The sequence below is a fragment of the Ranitomeya variabilis genome, chromosome 5 (assembly GCF_051348905.1).
Source record: "Ranitomeya variabilis isolate aRanVar5 chromosome 5, aRanVar5.hap1, whole genome shotgun sequence".
Classification (NCBI taxonomy): Eukaryota; Metazoa; Chordata; class Amphibia; order Anura; family Dendrobatidae; genus Ranitomeya; species Ranitomeya variabilis.
In genome coordinates this window covers 9094361-9115284 of record NC_135236.1, presented here as the reverse complement: position 1 = coordinate 9115284, position 20924 = coordinate 9094361, and the positions used below count along the sequence as shown (strand labels likewise).

General features: G+C 46.2%; 1 protein-coding gene across 1 annotated transcript in view; it reads right to left on the bottom strand.

The window, feature by feature from the left end:
* LOC143774182 (insulin receptor substrate 1-like) overlaps positions 1-20924 on the bottom strand; it is a 33617-nt gene that overhangs the window by 10720 nt on the left and 1973 nt on the right. Inside the window, exons 2-4 of the mRNA XM_077261548.1 lie at positions 19594-19999; positions 7171-7463; positions 5198-7016 (exon numbers count right to left, since the gene is read on the bottom strand). Of these exons, the coding sequence (XP_077117663.1) occupies positions 5198-7016; positions 7171-7463; positions 19594-19918 (2437 nt within the window). The 5' untranslated portion in view covers positions 19919-19999. The remainder of the gene's footprint in view (positions 1-5197; positions 7017-7170; positions 7464-19593; positions 20000-20924) is intronic.

The window sequence follows — 20924 nt, the reverse complement described above, 5'->3', positions numbered from 1 at the left end:
ACGTGTGCAGGGGGGCTTATCCTCGTTATCCCTCTACTGCCACAATGTGATAAAAAAACACACACAATGCTATTGACCTCTTAGTTTACAGCAGGGGCTTATTTTAGGTATCCCACTGCTCTTCAATATACCATGAACTGCAGGGATTTGTGTATCCCGCTTACAGTTCCACTTAACACTTGCAGCTCTCTGGCGCCCCCCTTACTCTCAGGTCAGATTAGGTACTGCACCTAGGGTAATTAGTCGCCAGAAAGGCTGCCTGCTATGTACTGGCTATTGGGCGCGCTGCAGCGACGCGATAACTACTCCCACGCAGGCAGGAACAATAATTATCAAGCTGCAGTCGCTGAAACAACACCCCAAAAGTCTGCACACGGTAAGCTGCCACCAGCTCCGATCAAACGGGTCCGGAGCTAACCCAAAACAGTAGCGTAATTTCCCTTCAAGAGACTGGGTACGTTTTTAGAGTAGGGAGGAAGAACTAGCATTAAATATTATACTCCAGAAAGGTTAGGCAGTGCTTTATCAAAATTATACAAAGATGTTACAAATGAGACAATTGCAAATATGTACAAGGTAATTATGAAAATAAAAGGATTAAAGGAAGAAAAGATAACTCACATGTTCATATCAGTTCAGGCAAACACCATGCTAGTGGGAGGGGCTCCCAAAAATCCCAATGCATGAGGTACAGCTCTTCAGGTCAGACCCACATGTTCTTCCAGCAACAGACTCACTGCTGGAGTCCGGCCAAAACAGTTATAGCTTAGCTTGGTGACATCACCAAAAAGGCTGGCTATCCCAGTCCCTCCTCTCTCTGCATTCTGGCTAAGTATAAGCTAAATCTTTCTAAGACTTGTAATTCCGCTGCTGAACATATCATAGTCCTGACAAACCCAGCATTCATCTCAGATTACCGTGGGCTTTCTAAGGAGATCAAATATGTCCTATTATTTACAGAGCAATCCCTACTTCTTCACCCGATGGAGTTAGACGCTGATGCTTAGAGTGATGGGTAGATCCTCCGAGTGTGATTATGACGATATATTTTTGTGTTCGTATTTTAAATCGTTTGCCTAATATCTTACAAAAATGGAACAAAGGACCGCATGGTTCTAGAGACTTAGAATCCAGTTCTTGCTGGAGGAAGCTTCTACCTGGTCGTAAACATTCCTTTAGGCAATAAAACGCTCTTCCCCCATGTACATTGGCAAGGCAAGCTCAACTCTGAAGTAAAAGAGAAGGGGGGTTTCTTAGCCCACATCCTGGGCTGACAAGAGAAACTAAACTTATATGATATTTCATACCATATCGTGACACTGGGTGAGCCTGGTCTTATTCCAGTACCCTGATGAATTGGGACATTTGGGAACTCCGCCCACTAGCCTGGTTGCCTCAAATGAACTGAGAACATGTGAGTTTTACCTCTTCTCATTTATTCCTTTTATTCTATAATTACCTTGTACATATTTGCAATTGTCTCATATTGTAATATCTTTATATAACGGTTTATAAACACTGCCTTAAACCTTTTATGGAGTATAATATTTAATATACTAGATTCGTTCTTCCTGTTCTAAAAGGTACCCTAAGTCTTCTGAAGGGAATTACGCTACTGTTTTGGGTTACCTTCGGACCCGTTTAATCGAAGCTGGTGGCAGCAATACTGCGCACTGTGCCTTTGGGAGTCGTTGTAGCAATGGCGATATTGATAATTATTGTTCCTGACTGAGCGGGAGTAGTTAAATTGCTTCGCTGCAGCGTGCCCAATAGCCAGTACATAGCAGGCAGCCTTTCTGGCGACTAATTATCCTAGGTGCAGTACCTAATCTGACCTGAGGGTAAAGGGGGCGCCAGAGAGCTGCAGGTTTCAAGTCGAACTGTAAGCGGGATATATATAAATCCCTGCAGTTCATGGTATATTGAAGAGCAGTGGGATAACTAAAATAAGCCCCTGCTGTAAACTAAGAGGTCAATAGCCTTGTGTGTGTTTTTTTTATCACATTGTAGCAGTGGAGGGATAACTAAGATAAGCCCCCTGCACATGTGATAGCTGTCTGTTGGCCTAAAGTCACCCCGATCCGTGACATAGGGGTAAAGGTCACGGTGTGAATCCGTGACATATTGGTGGCAGAGGTGAGGAATCGTGACAATCTACTATTCCTGTACTGTACACAGCTCTACACTACACCTCCATCCTGTCCTGTATCTACTATTCCTGTACTGTACACAGCTCTACACTACACCTCCATCCTGTCCTGTATCTACTATTCCTGTACTGTACACAGCTCTACACTACACCTCCATCCTGTCCTGTATCTACTATTCCTGTACTTTACACACAGCTCTACACTACACCTCCATCCTGTCCTGTATCTACTATTCCTGTACTGTACACAGCTCTACACTACACCTCCATCCTGTCCTGTATCTACTATTCCTGTACTGTACACACAGCTCTACACTACACCTCCATCCTGTCCTGTATCTACTATTCCTGTACTGTACATAGCTCTACACTACACCTCCATCCTGTCCTGTATCTACTATTCCTGTACTGTACACAGCTCTACACTACACCTCCACCCTGTCCCGTATCTACTATTCCTGTACTGTACACACAGCTCTACACTACACCTCCATCCTGTCCCGTATCTACTATTCCTGTACTGTACACAGCTCTACACTACACCTCCATCCTGTCCTGTATCTACTATTCCTGTACACAGCTCTACACTACACCTCCATCCTGTCCCGTATCTACTATTCCTGTACTGTACACACAGCTCTACACTACACCTCCATCCTGTCCTGTATCTACTATTCCTGTACTGTACACACAGCTCTACACTACACCTCCATCCTGTCCCGTATCTACTATTCCTGTACTGTACACACAGCTCTACACTACACCTCCATCCTGTCCCGTATCTACTATTCCTGTACTGTACACACAGCTCTACACTACACCTCCATCCTGTCCTGTATCTACTATTCCTGTACTGTACACTGCTCTACACTACACCTCCATCCTGTCCTGTATCTACTATTCCTGTACTGTACACACAGCTCTACACTACACCTCCATCCTGTCCTGTATCTACTATTCCTGTACTGTACACAGCTCTACACTACACCTCCATCCTGTCCTGTATCTACTATTCCTGTACTGTACACAGCTCTACACTACACCTCCATCCTGTCCTGTATCTACTATTCCTGTACTGTACACAGCTCTACACTACACCTCCATCCTGTCCCGTATCTACTATTCCTGTACTGTACACACAGCTCTACACTACACCTCCATCCTGTCCAGTATCTACTATTCCTGTACTGTACACACAGCTCTACACTACACCTCCATCCTGTCCCGTATCTACTATTCCTGTACTGTACACAGCTCTACACTACACCTCCATCCTGTCCTGTATCTATTCCTGTACTGTACACACAGCTCTACACTACACCTCCATCCTGTCCTGTATCTACTATTCCTGTACTGTACACAGCTCTACACTACACCTCCATCCTGTCCTGTATCTACTATTCCTGTACTGTACACACAGCTCTACACTACACCTCCATCCTGTCCTGTATCTACTATTCCTGTACTGTACACACAGCTCTACACTACACCTCCATCCTGTATCTACTATTCCTGTACCGTACACACAGCTCTACACTACACCTCCATCCTGTCCTGTATCTACTATTCCTGTACTGTACACAGCTCTACACTACACCTCCATCCTGTCCCGTATCTACTATTCCTGTACTGTACACAGCTCTACACTACACCTCCATCCTGTCCTGTATCTACTATTCCTGTACTGTACACAGCTCTACACTACACCTCCATCCTGTCCCGTATCTACTATTCCTGTACTGTACACACAGCTCTACACTACACCTCCATCCTGTCCCATATCTACTATTCCTGTACTGTACACAGCTCTACACTACACCTCCACCCTGTCCCGTATCTACTATTCCTGTACTGTACACACAGCTCTACACTACACCTCCATCCTGTCCCGTATCTACTATTCCTGTACTGTACACAGCTCTACACTACACCTCCATCCTGTCCTGTATCTACTATTCCTGTACTGTACACAGCTCTACACTACACCTCCATCCTGTCCCGTATCTACTATTCCTGTACTGTACACAGCTCTACACTACACCTCCATCCTGTCCTGTATCTATTCCTGTACTGTACACAGCTCTACACTACACCTCCATCCTGTCCCGTATCTACTATTCCTGTACTGTACACACAGCTCTACACCTCCATCCTGTCCCGTATCTACTATTCCTGTACTGTACACACAGCTCTACACTACACCTCCATCCTGTCCTGTATCTACTATTCCTGTACTGTACACAGCTCTACACTACACCTCCATCCTGTCCTGTATCTACTATTAATGTACAGTACACAGCTCTACACTACACCTCCATCCTGTCCTGTATCTACTATTCCTGTACTGTACACAGCTCTACACTACACCTCCATCCTGTCCTGTACCTACTATTCCTGTACTGTACACACAGCTCTACACTACACCTCCATCCTGTCCTGTATCTATTCCTGTACTGTACACACAGCTCTACACTACACCTCCATCCTGTCCTGTATCTACTATTCCTGTACTGTACACAGCTCTACACTACACCTCCATCCTGTCCTGTATCTACTATTCCTGTACTGTACACACAGCTCTACACTACACCTCCATCCTGTCCTGTATCTACTATTCCTGTACTGTACACAGCTCTACACTACACCTCCATCCTGTCCTGTATCTACTATTCCTGTACTGTACACAGCTCTACACTACACCTCCATCCTGTCCTGTATCTACTATTCCTGTACTGTACACACAGCTCTACACTACACCTCCATCCTGTCCTGTATCTACTATTCCTGTACCGTACACACAGCTCTACACTACACCTCCATCCTGTCCTGTATCTACTATTCCTGTACTGTACACAGCTCTACACTACACCTCCATCCTGTCCCGTATCTACTATTCCTGTACTGTACACAGCTCTACACTACACCTCCATCCTGTCCAGTATCTACTATTCCTGTACTGTACACACAGCTCTACACTACACCTCCATCCTGTCCTGTATTTACTATTCCTGTACTTTACACAGCTCTACACTACACCTGTATCAATACCTGTTTCATCTCTACTGCTTCTCCTCAGTTCACCGGACATCTGGAAGTCTATGCTTGCGTAGGTGTTGATGCATGGACTTGACGTCACGTTTCCAGTCTTCGCTGGTGGGAGTACGTTGGTCCCCAGTAGAGCAGCAGAGGGAGCATTAGTGCCAACATCTTTCGCCAGGTCCAGGTCTATGTAATTTAGTCCAGACTCCTCCACTGGAGGACGACTACCATTGAGTGAAGTAAGAGAAGCCCCATCGGAGCAATGCCTAATCCTGGCCGGAGTCTCAGTCCTCATGAGTTTTATCCATTCTGCACCATTGTAGATGTTACACCCAGACACTGCGGTGAGTAGCCCTCTCAGGCCCATGTCCTCAGAGCTTGATCGGGCCACCACCATTTTCTCCACATGGTCAGTGGTGGACTCCCCTGGGACTGTCACATTGGCATTATAGATATCTGCAGGGTCTATGGGTTGGAAAGTCTTCTCACTGGTGCTGGCCAACCAGTAGCTCTCCTCTGTGGAGTTTTTCTCTACAATTGGCAGCATCCATGGATTTTTCTCCATTGCGGATTTGGATAACTTTCCTTCTAGGCTTTCTGTAGTGGGCCTCTTTTCTGGTCTACCCACCTTTTTGACATGAGAGAGCTGAGTCTCTGGCTCGAATGCCATTTGTGTGTATTCTCCATTTGGCGCATGGTTGTAGCGGTGTGTGTCCATAGCAATGTACTCTGCCTGATTAGAGTCACTCGTCCTGGACATCTTCTCCGGTTTAGCCCTGTAATGGATGCTGACATACTCTCCAGGACTGGGCGGTCTACGGTAATGTCCAGGGAGTGTGCTGGCTCGCCATGTGTCTGCTGACATGCTGAGTGGTCTCCGGCTCCTGCTACCAGTCGCTTCCTCCAGGCTGTCAGAAGAGGACGAGTGATGAGACGGGGACACAGAATCTAACTTATAAGAGCGGGGCAGTGATCTATAAGAGGCTGGGATCCTGGTGGGTCGGTGGTTAGAGGAATTCAGATTTTCTTGTGGTGGCGGTGGCGTATTAGATGCGGAACGGCTCATTGGCCACATGTTCATGTAATCTGACACCTGACTATCAGCACTGCCTACTGACATGTCACCAGATGGTGGCCAGCTTGTCATCTCTGGGGAACAGCTCCCGAGGGGCGACATCATGACGTAGCCAGCCATTTCTATAGGTGCTGGGGGTGAAATGCTGTTAGGGGTCATGGGCATGTAATCTTGGGAGGACCTGCTGCCGGGTAACATGGGCATGTAGCCTGCCTCTTGGCGCGGTTCACATTTCCCCATCATGGCATAGTTGTCATCATTTTCTAACTTAGCGATTCGTCTTCCATTGTCCTCAGATAGTGGTGATACAAGGTCTAACGTTTGAGGTCTCCTCTGCAGTTGCCCCATGGAGATGTAATTGGTTTCATTCAATGGTGATGGCAGCAGAAACGTTGGTGCCTCAAATCCCGGGCTCGAGCCATACTCATCTGATGAAGTTGAACCATAATCTGCAGAGGGATGACTGGTCTCACCCCTAGGACGTTTCTCTTCCCTTTCTTCTGGGGAGTGTGGACTCTGATCTCGGGGTTTTGAAGCTGGGGAGCAGTCGACTGAAATCTCCATTCTAGATCTTCGGGGCAGACCAACCTGGCTGGGGGGAGGGGGGTTGGGTAAGTGACGCCGGCAAGGAACAGTGATAGGGGTGGAGGACAGGGACTGACTCTTAGTCCGAGGTCGAAACTCTTCACTCAGAGACTTCATGGCTTCTAAGATCGTCTCATGCATGTTCTGTGCAATAACAGAGTCATCCACCTGGAAAATAAGAGAGGCGTAAACAAACCATTAAAAAGTATTCAAAACCTCTCCATCAATTTGGGGAATTGGAGATCTTGAGACAACTTGTATCATTATATAAGATGCCCCATATCTAGCCCTTTCATAGTCAGTAATGGAGGAACGCCCTCACCTGCATCCACAACTCTCCTGGGCCAGTGACCGCCGATCTTCCCACCTCCACGAAAAAGTAGTTGTCAGAGTGGCCGCAGCGGCGAACGTTCATGAGCTGGAGGGTGACGGATGGGGTATCACATCGCAGCCGCAAGAGGCTCAGGGTGCGCTCTGTCAAGCACAGGCGGTACACTCCGGACAGGTTACGTGTCTGGCCTAGGCCCCGGGGGCGCAAGCTCACCTGCCAGACCTCACGGAAAGGTGGACCTGGCCAGGTGGCACCCTCTTCAGAGGGAGTGGAGAGGGCACGAGCTGTGGAGAGAGACCATGAAGCATGAGCAGAATATTCAGAGTACAGTGTGTCTGATGGTACCACACACACCACGTTACATCACCGGCCTTTATAAACATGAGCAAAACCTTCTGTAATACAGTGTGTCTGATGGTACCACATGCACCACCGGCCATTATAGACATGAGGAGAACCTTGTGTAATACAGTGTGTCTGATGGTACCACATGCACCACCGGCCATTATAGACATGAGGAGAACCTTGTGTAATACAGTATGTCTGATGGTAACACACACACCACCGGCCATTATAGACATGAGCAAAACCTTCTGTAATACAGTATGTCTAATGGTACCACACACACACCACCGGCCATTATAGACATGAGCAAAACCTTCTGTAATACAGTATGTCTGATGGTACCACACACACACACCACCGGCCATTATAGACATGAGGAGAACCTTGTGTAATACAATGTGTCTAATGGTACCACACACACACCACCGGCCATTATAGACATGAGCAAAACCTTCTGTAATACAGTGTGTCTGATGGCACCACACACACACACACCACCGGCCATTATAGACATGAGGAGAACCTTGTGTAATACAGTATGTCTGATGATACCACATGTACCACCGGCCATTATAGACATGAGGAGAACCTTGTGTAATACAGTGTGTCTGATGGTACCACATGTACCACCGGCCATTATAGACATGAGGAGAACCTTGTGTAATACAGTGTGTCTGATGGTACCACATGTACCACCGGCCATTATAGACATGAGGAGAACCTTGTGTAATACAGTGTGTCTGATGGTACCACACACACCACCGGCCATTATAGACATGAGGAGAACCTTGTGTAATACAGTGTGTCTGATGGTAACACACACACCACCGGCCATTAGGAGAACCTTGTGTAATACAGTGTGTCTGATGGTACCACACACACCACCGGCCATTATAGACATGAGGAGAACCTTGTGTAATACAGTGTGTCTGATGGTACCACACACACCACCGGCCATTATAGACATGAGGAGAACCTTGTGTAATACAGTGTGTCTGATGGTAACACACACACCACCGGCCATTATAGACATGAGGAGAACCTTGTGTAATACAGTATGTCTGATGGTACCACACACACCACCGGCCATTATAGACATGAGGAGAACCTTGTGTAATACAGTGTGTCTGATGGTACCACATGTACCACCGGCCATTATAGACATGAGGAGAACCTTGTGTAATACAGTGTGTCTGATGGTACCACATGTACCACCGGCCATTATAGACATGAGGAGAACCTTGTGTAATACAGTGTGTCTGATGGTACCACATGTACCACCGGCCATTATAGACATGAGGAGAACCTTGTGTAATACAGTGTGTCTGATGGTACCACACACACCACCGGCCATTATAGACATGAGGAGAACCTTGTGTAATACAGTGTGTCTGATGGTAACACACACACCACCGGCCATTAGGAGAACCTTGTGTAATACAGTGTGTCTGATGGTAACACACACACCACCGGCCATTATAGACATGAGGAGAACCTTGTGTAATACAGTGTGTCTGATGGTACCACACACACCACCGGCCATTATAGACATGAGGAGAACCTTCTGTAATACAGTGTGTCTGATGGTACCACACACACCACCGGCCATTATAGACATGAGGAGAACCTTCTGTAATACAGTGTGTCTGATGGTACCACACACACCACCGGCCATTATAGACATGAGGAGAACCTTGTGTAATACAGTGTGTCTGATGATACCACACACACCACCGGCCATTATAGACATGAGGAGAACCTTCTGTAATACAGTGTGTCTGATGGTACCACACACATCACCGGCCATTATAGACATGAGGAGAACCTTCTGTAATACAGTGTGTCTGATGGTACCACACACACCACCGGCCATTATAGACATGAGGAGAACCTTGTGTAATACAGTGTGTCTGATGGTACCACATGTACCACCGACCATTATAGACATGAGGAGAACCTTGTGTAATACAGTGTGTCTGATGGTACCACATGTACCACCGGCCATTATAGACATGAGGAGAACCTTCTGTAATACAGTGTGTCTGATGGTACCACATGTACCACCGGCCATTATAGACATGAGGAGAACCTTGTGTAATACAGTGTGTCTGATGGTACCACATGTACCACCGGCCATTATAGACATGAGGAGAACCTTGTGTAATACAGTGTGTCTGATGGTACCACATGTACCACCGGCCATTATAGACATGAGGAGAACCTTCTGTAATACAGTGTGTCTGATGGTAACACACACACCACCGGCCATTATAGACATGAGGAGAACCTTCTGTAATACAGTGTGTCTGATGGTACCACATGTACCACCGACCATTATAGACATGAGGAGAACCTTGTGTAATACAGTGTGTCTGATGGTACCACACACACCACCGGCCATTATAGACACGAGGAGAACCTTCTGTAATACAGTGTGTCTGATGATACCACATGTACCACCGGCCATTATAGACATGAGGAGAACCTTCTGTAATACAGTATGTCTGATGATACCACATGTACCACCGGCCATTATAGACATGAGGAGAACCTTCTGTAATACAGTGTGTCTGATGGTAACACACACACCACCGGCCATTATAGACATGAGGAGAACCTTCTGTAATACAGTGTGTCTGATGGTACCACACACACCACCGGCCATTATAGACATGAGGAGAACCTTGTGTAATACAGTGTGTCTGATGGTACCACACACACCACCGGCCATTATAGACATGAGGAGAACCTTCTGTAATACAGTGTGTCTGATGGTACCACATGTACCACCGGCCATTATAGACATGAGGAGAACCTTGTGTAATACAGTGTGTCTGATGGTACCACACACACCACCGGCCATTATAGACATGAGGAGAACCTTCTGTAATACAGTGTGTCTGATGGTAACACACACACCACCGGCCATTATAGACATGAGGAGAACCTTCTGTAATACAGTGTGTCTGATGGTACCACATGTACCACCGGCCATTATAGACATGAGGAGAACCTTGTGTAATACAGTGTGTCTGATGGTAACACACACACCACCGGCCATTATAGACATGAGGAGAACCTTGTGTAATACAGTGTGTCTGATGGTAACACACACACCACCGGCCATTATAGACATGAGGAGAACCTTGTGTAATACAGTGTGTCTGATGGTACCACATGTACCACCGGCCATTAGGAGAACCTTGTGTAATACAGTGTGTCTGATGGTACCACACACACCACCGGCCATTATAGACATGAGGAGAACCTTCTGTAATACAGTGTGTCTGATGGTAACACACACACCACCGGCCATTATAGACATGAGGAGAACCTTGTGTAATACAGTGTGTCTGATGGTACCACACACACCACCGGCCATTAGGAGAACCTTGTGTAACACAGAATACAACCAATCAGAGCTCACTTTTCATTTCTGATCGTTCTCTAGTAAAATGAAAGCTGTGTTTTGATTGGTTGCTATGGGCCACACTGACAGTCTTCCTTTTGATCATTTCATACGTTCCAGAAACAGTGATTGATTCTGCAGATTATTCCCCCAGACTTCTCTAGATCTGCAGAGCATCACTCTGCCCCTTCTACCTCCTCACACAGACAAATCAAAGCTCCGCAGGAAGTGAGCGGTTAAGGGAGTGAAGCTCTGCAATAGAAACAAGCATTCTGACGGCAAGATCACCATGGATACGCATCTTTGGTAGATGCAGTGCTAGTTACCATGACGACCAGGAGTCAGGAATTGGGCCTAAGGATTGTCAGCTTCTCAGGACAGTGACATGTACAGTAATGGAGCCATAAAATGAGAGGTGGATCCCCAACCAGCCCCAACCCGAAGGCCTAGAGAGCAGGAGACCCATAGCTGCAAGTATATTATGGGCCTGACATACCCACTGGACCAAGGAGGGCGGAGCTTGTATGGTAGGGCGGAGCTTATACAAGGATGGGCGGAGCCAGAAAAGTTCCACCATTTGGGATTCAAATTATTTGGAGTTATAACACCCAAAGTCAGAGGAGACGGGTGGGAGAATAATATACTAGCATCACCCTGCTGGACCAGAGCACGACTGTGGCACTGACCCAACATGATCACCAAATATACCCCAACCTCCTCAGCCCCGGACCACCAAGACCCGTATACACACAGTCCAGACACCGCTACACCATAACCTGTATACACAGTCCAGACACCGGTACACCATAACCAGTATACACACAGTCCAGACACCACTACACCATAACCTGTATACACAGTCCAGACACCACTACACCATAACCTGTATACACACAGTCCAGACACCACTACACCATAACCTGTATACACACAGTGCAGACACCACTACACCATAACCTGTATACACACAGTCCAGACACCACTACACCATAACCTGTATACACACAGTCCAGACACCACTACACCATAACCTGTATACACACAGTCCAGACACCACTACACCATAACCTGTATACACACAGTCCAGACACCACTACACCATAACCTGTATACACAGTCCAGACACCACTACACCATAACCTGTATACACACAGTCCAGACACCACTACACCATAACCTGTATACACACAGTGCAGACACCACTACACCATAACCTGTATACACACAGTCCAGACACCGCTACATTGTAACCTGTATACACACAGTCCAGACACCGCTACACCATAACCTGTATACACAGTCCAGACACCACTACACCATAACCTGTATACACACAGTCCAGACACCGCTACACCATAACCTGTATACACACAGTCCAGACACCACTACACCATAACCTGTATACACACAGTCCAGACACCGCTACACCATAACCTGTATACACAGTCCAGACACCACTACACCATAACCTGTATACACACAGTCCAGACACCGCTACACCATAACCTGTATACACACAGTCCAGACACCACTACACCATAACCTGTATACACACAGTCCAGACACCACTACACCATAACCTGTATACACACAGTCCAGACACCGCTACACCATAACCTGTATACACACAGTCCAGACACCACTACACCATAACCTGTATACACACAGTCCAGACACCACTACACCATAACCTGTATACACACAGTGCAGACACCACTACACCATAACCTGTATACACACAGTCCAGACACCACTACACCATAACCTGTATACACACAGTCCAGACACCACTACACCATAACCTGTATACACACAGTCCAGACACCACTACACCATAACCTGTATACACACAGTCCAGACACCACTACACCATAACCTGTATACACACAGTCCAGACACCACTACACCATAACCTGTATACACAGTCCAGACACCACTACACCATAACCTGTATACACACAGTGCAGGCACCACTACACCATAACCTGTATACTCACAGTCCAGACACCACTACACCATAACCTGTATACACAGTCCAGACACCGCTACACCATAACCTGTATACACACAGTCCAGACACCACTACACCATAACCTGTATACACACAGTCCAGACACCACTACACCATAACCTGTATACACACAGTCCAGACACCGCTACATTGTAACCTGTATACACACAGTCCAGACACCACTACACCATAACCTGTATACACACAGTGCAGACACCACTACACCATAACCTGTATACACACAGTCCAGACACCACTACACCATAACCTGTATACACACAGTCCAGACACCACTACACCATAACCTGTATACACACAGTCCAGACACCACTACACCATAACCTGTATACACACAGTCCAGACACCACTACACCATAACCTGTATACACACAGTCCAGACACCGCTACATTGTAACCTGTATACACACAGTCCAGACACCACTACACCATAACCTGTATACACACAGTGCAGACACCACTACACCATAACCTGTATACACACAGTGCAGACACCACTACACCATAACCTGTATACACACAGTCCAGACACCACTACACCATAACCTGTATACACACAGTCCAGACACCACTACACCATAACCTGTATATACACAGTCCAGACACCACTACACCATAACCTGTATACACACAGTCCAGACACCACTACACCATAACCTGTATACACACAGTCCAGACACCACTACACCATAACCTGTATACACACAGTCCAGACACCACTACACCATAACCTGTATACACACAGTCCAGACACCACTACACCATAACCTGTATACACATAGTCCAGACACCACTACACCATGACCTGTATACACCGTGACTTGTATACACACAGTCCAGACACCACTACTCCATGACCCATATACATATTACAGACACCACTACACCATGACCTGTATACACCGTGACTTGTATACACACAGTCCAGACACCACTACTCCATGACCCATATACATATTACAGACACCACTACACCATGACCTGTATACACACAGTCCAGACACCACTACACCATAACCTGTATACACACAGTCCAGACACCACTACACCATAACCTGTATACACACAGTGCAGACACCGCTACACCATAACCTGTATACACACAGTCCAGACTATACTACACCATAACCTGTATACACACAGTCCAGACACCACTACACCATAACCTGTATACACACAGTCCAGACACCGCTACACCATAACCTGTATACACACAGTCCAGACACCGCTACACCATAACCTGTATACACACAGTCCAGACACCGCTACACCATAACCTGTATACACACAGTCCAGACACCGCTACACCATAACCTGTATACACACAGTCCAGACACCGCTACACCATAACCTGTATACACACAGTCCAGACACCGCTACACCATAACCTGTATACACACAGTCCAGACACCACTACACCATAACCTGTATACACACAGTCCAGACACCGCTACACCATAACCTGTATACACACAGTCCAGACACCGCTACACCATAACCTGTATACACACAGTCCAGACACCACTACACCATAACCTGTATACACACAGTCCAGACACCACTACACCATAACCTGTATACACACAGTCCAGACACCACTACACCATAACCTGTATACACACAGTCCAGACACCGCTACACCATAACCTGTATACACACAGTCCAGACACCGCTACACCATAACCTGTATACACACAGTCCAGACACCGCTACACCATAACCTGTATACACACAGTCCAGACACCACTACACCATAACCTGTATACACACAGTCCAGACACCGCTACACCATAACCTGTATACACACAGTCCAGACACCGCTACACCATAACCTGTATACACACAGTCCAGACACCACTACACCATAACCTGTATACACACAGTCCAGACACCACTACACCATAACCTGTATACACACAGTCCAGACACCGCTACACCATAACCTGTATACACACAGTCCAGACACCACTACACCATGTTCTGTATACACAGTCCAGACACCACTACACCATAACCTGTATACACACAGTCCAGACTATACTACACCATAACCTGTATACACACAGTCCAGACACCACTACACCATAACCTGTATACACACAGTGCAGACACCACTACACCATAACCTGTATACACACAGTGCAGACACCACTACACCATAACCTGTATACACACAGTCCAGACTATACTACACCATAACCTGTATATACACAGTCCAGACACCACTACACCATAACCTGTATACTCACAGTGCAGACACCACTACACCATAACCTGTATACACACAGTCCAGACACCGCTACACCATAACCTGTATACACACAGTCCAGACTATACTACACCATAACCTGTATACACACAGTCCAGACACCACTACACCATAACCTGTATACACACAGTGCAGACACCACTACACCATAACCTGTATACACACAGTGCAGACACCACTACACCATAACCTGTATACACACAGTCCAGACACCACTACACCATAACCTGTATACACACAGTCCAGACACCACTACACCATAACCTGTATACACACAGTCCAGACACCACTACACCATAACCTGTATACACACAGTCCAGACACCACTACACCATAACCTGTATACACACAGTCCAGACAGTACTACACCATAACCTGTATACACACAGTCCAGACACCACTACACCATAACCTGTATACACACAGTCCAGACACCACTACACCATAACCTGTATACACACAGTCCAGACACCACTACACCATAACCTGTATACACACAGTCCAGACACCACTACACCATAACCTGTATACACACAGTCCAGACACCACTACACCATAACCTGTATACACATAGTCCAGACACCACTACACCATGACCTGTATACACCGTGACTTGTATACACACAGTCCAGACACCACTACTCCATGACCCATATACATATTACAGACACCACTACACCATGACCTGTATACACCGTGACTTGTATACACACAGTCCAGACACCACTACTCCATGACCCATATACATATTACAGACACCACTACACCATGACCTGTATACACACAGTCCAGACACCACTACACCATAACCTGTATACACACAGTCCAGACACCACTACACCATAACCTGTATACACACAGTGCAGACACCGCTACACCATAACCTGTATACACACAGTCCAGACTATACTACACCATAACCTGTATACACACAGTCCAGACACCACTACACCATAACCTGTATACACACAGTCCAGACACCATTACACCATAACCTGTATACACACAGTCCAGACACCACTACACTATAACCTGTATACACACAGTCCAGACACCACTACACCATAACCTGTATACACACAGTCCAGACACCACTACACCATAACCTGTATACACACAGTCCAGACACCGCTACACCATAACCTGTATACACACAGTCCAGACACCGCTACACCATAACCTGTATACACAGTCCAGACACCGCTACACCATAACCTGTATACACACAGTCCAGACACCACTACACCATAACCTGTATACACACAGTGCAGACACCACTACACCATAACCTGTATACACACAGTCCAGACACCACTACACCATAACCTGTATACACACAGTCCAGACACCGCTACACCATAACCTGTATACACACAGTCCAGACACCACTACACCATAACCTGTATACACACAGTCCAGACACCACTACACCATAACCTGTATACACACAGTCCAGACTATACTACACCATAACCTGTATACACACAGTCCAGACACCACTACACCATAACCTGTATACACACAGTCCAGACACCACTACACCATAACCTGTATACACACAGTCCTGTCACCACTACACCATAACCTGTATACACAGTCCAGACACCACTACACCATAACCTGTATACACACAGTCCAGACACTACTACACCATAACCTGTATATACACAGTCCAGACACCGCTACACCATAACCTGTATACACACAGTCCAGACACCGCTACACCATAACCTGTATACACACAGTCCAGACACCACTACACCATAACCTGTATACACACAGTCCAGACACCGCTACACCATAACCTGTATACACACAGTGCAGACACCACTACACCATAACCTGTATACACACAGTCCAGACACCACTACACCATAACCTGTATACACACAGTCCAGACACCGCTACACCATAACCTGTATATACACAGTCCAGACACCACTACACCATAACCTGTATACACACAGTCCAGACACCGCTACACCATAACCTGTATACACACAGTCCAGACACCGCTACACCATAACCTGTATACACACAGTCCAGACACCGCTACACCATAACCTGTATACACACAGTCCAGACACCGCTACACCATAACCTGTATACACAGTCCAGACACCACTACACCATAACCTGTATACACACAGTCCAGACACCACTACACCATAACCTGTATACACACAGTCCAGACACCACTACACCATAACCTGTATACACACAGTCCAGACACCACTACACCATGACCTGTATACACACAGTCCAGACACCACTACACCATGACCTGTATACACACAGTCCAGACACCACTACACCATAACCTGTATACACACAGTCCAGACACCGCTACACCATAACCTGTATACACACAGTCCAGACACCACTACACCATAACCTGTATACACACAGTCCAGACACCACTACACCATAACCTGTATACACACAGTCCAGACACCACTACACCATAACCTGTATACACAGTCCAGACACCACTACACCATGACCTGTATACACACAGTCCAGACACCACTACACCATAACCTGTATACACACAGTCCAGACACCGCTACACCATAACCTGTATACACACAGTCCAGACACCACTACACCATAACCTGTATACACACAGTCCAGACACCGCTACACCATAACCTGTATACACACAGTCCAGACACCACTACACCATAACCTGTATATACACAGTCCAGACAGCACTACACCATAACCTGTATACACACAGTCCAGACACCACTACACCATAACCTGTATACACACAGTCCAGACACCACTACACCATAACCTGTATACACACAGTCCAGACACCACTACACCATAACCTGTATACACAGTCCAGACACCATTACACCATAACCTGTATACACACAGTCCAGACACCACTACACCATAACCTGTATATACACAGTCCAGACACCATTACTCCATGACCCATATACATATTACAGACACCACTACACCGTGACTTGTATACACACAGTCCAGACACCACTACTCCATGACCCATATACATATTACAGGCACCGCTACACCATGACCTGTATACACCGTGACTTGTATACACACAGTCCAGACACCACTACACCATAACCTGTATACACACAGTCCTGTCACCACTACACCATAACCTGTATACACACAGTCCAGACACCACTACACCATAACCTGTATACACACAGTCCAGACACCACTACACCATAACCTGTATACACACAGTCCAGACACCACTACACCATAACCTGTATACACACAGTCCAGACACCGCTACACCATAACCTGTATACACACAGTCCAGACATCACTACACCATAACCTGTATACACACAGTCCAGACACCGCTACACCATAACCTGTATACACACAGTCCAGACACTACTACACCCTGACCTGTATATACACAGTCCAGACACCACTACACCATAACCTGTATACACACAGTCCAGACACCACTACACCATAACCTGTATACACACAGTCCAGACACCATTACACCATAACCTGTATACACACAGTCCAGACACCGCTACACCATAACCTGTATATACACAGTCCAGACACCACTACACCATAACCTGTATACACACAGTCCAGACACCACTACACCATAACCTGTATACACACAGTCCAGACACCACTACACCATAACCTGTATACACACAGTCCAGACACCGCTACACCATAACCTGTATACACACAGTCCAGACACCACTACACCATAACCTGTATACACAGTCCAGACACCACTACACCATAACCTGTATACACACAGTCCAGACACCACTACACCATAACCTGTATACACACAGTCCAGACTATACTACACCATAACCTGTATACACACAGTCCAGACACCACTACTCCATGACCCATATACATATTACAGACACCACTACACCATAACCTGTATACACACAGTCCAGACACCGCTACACCATAACCTGTATACACACAGTCCAGACACCACTACACCATAACCTGTATACACAGTCCAGACACCACTACACCATAACCTGTATACACACAGTCCAGACACCACTACACCATAACCTGTATACACACAGTCCAGACTATACTACACCATAACCTGTATACACACAGTCCAGACACCACTACTCCATGACCCATATACACATATTACAGGCACCGCTACACCATGACCTGTATACACCGTGACTTGTATACACACAGTCCAGACACCACTACACCATGACTTGTTTATAGTGTTGTACATGTGGGTGGGTTATTTCCTTCATGTCTGGGGTGGGAGTCGCTTGTGGATCAGCAGTCTTGCTGGGTACACATGTAGACCTCTACCCCACATGTAGGACCGCTAGTTGTTGTCTTTACCTTGGGCTTGTAGTTCTTGTATGGCTTCGTACCAGGCATTCTGCTCGTCTTCTCCATCGGCCGACACGCTCCATCCTCCGTCCCGTGTATACAGCACCAGGAGGTGTCTCCTCTTAGCATCCGCTCTCTTGTTAACACCAAATGCCTCTTCTAGGACAACTGTCCCCCGTGGCCCCCCGGATCCGTCCCCCAGCCGAAACTTCTTCTCATTCTCATAGTATTCCATACGGGCCGGGCCTCGAGACCCAGGGCCACGCAAAACAAAAAATCTCCTGCGCATTGACTTCTGCTTGCGCAAGTAGCCGCACTTCTTCACGTCGTCCATTGTTGATTTTTGGTATTGTTTTTTATGTTACATGTCCTCAAAAAAAAAAAAATCCAATTCCTTAACCTCAGCTATAAAGTCCTAAAAAAAAAAAAAAAGCACCGATTTCTTTGAAGTTTTTTCCAGATTCTGTAAACAAAGTTTAATTTCTACAAAAAAATATATATAATTTGAAAATTTGGTGTTTAATCAAGCACCAGAAAAAAAAAAAAAAGTCTGTTCCAGAAAATCAGTAAAATCGTCCGGGAGCCTGTTAGTTTTGGCTCCGTCCCTGAAAACTGTACGTCCTTAATATTCCAGTGGCCCCTGCTACACGGCCCGGCGTCTCCGTCCTGAATCCAAGTATTATAGTAAAGCCCGGGGCCCCACACAGGAAAAAAAAAAAAATATCAAGAAATTAAGTGCTGTTTGTTTTTCAAGCCACAAGAAAAGTATTTGCACAATTTATCCAAAAATATTTGTTGTTGTTTTTTTCCTTTTTTTTTTTTTTTTTACACTAATCAAACTCAATTTTGACTAATTTTGTTTTTCTATTGTGCACAAAATCTAAAAAAAACAAAGTCCAGCAACAAGTCCGGGCCTGGGGGTCCACAGTGTCCGAGGCTACACCCCATAAATCAGACCGGCAGTGAATGAGTCCCTCAGACAATTGCCACTTTAATTCAGAGTTTTTCCCCTTTAAGTCGTGTTCCAAGAAAAAGTCATTTATGGAACGTAAGGGAACAAGCGCGCTGCTGTCTCCCAAATTCCCAGAAAAAGAAAAAAAACTATATAGAATTCTAAGCAGCTTTAAAAAATATAGAGATTTATAAAAAATTGCAAAAAAAATAAAGGCCAAAAATAAGAATTCTGATTATCTTTTTTTTTTATATTGGACACGTGCAAATAATGAAGCAAAAATAAAAAGGTGTCGGTGTCCGAACCGGTTAATGATTGACTGCACCAACGGCCGGGAGAAGGCACGGAAGAAAATCGGGGCGAGAAGTCGCCGGCTCGTCTTTGGAGA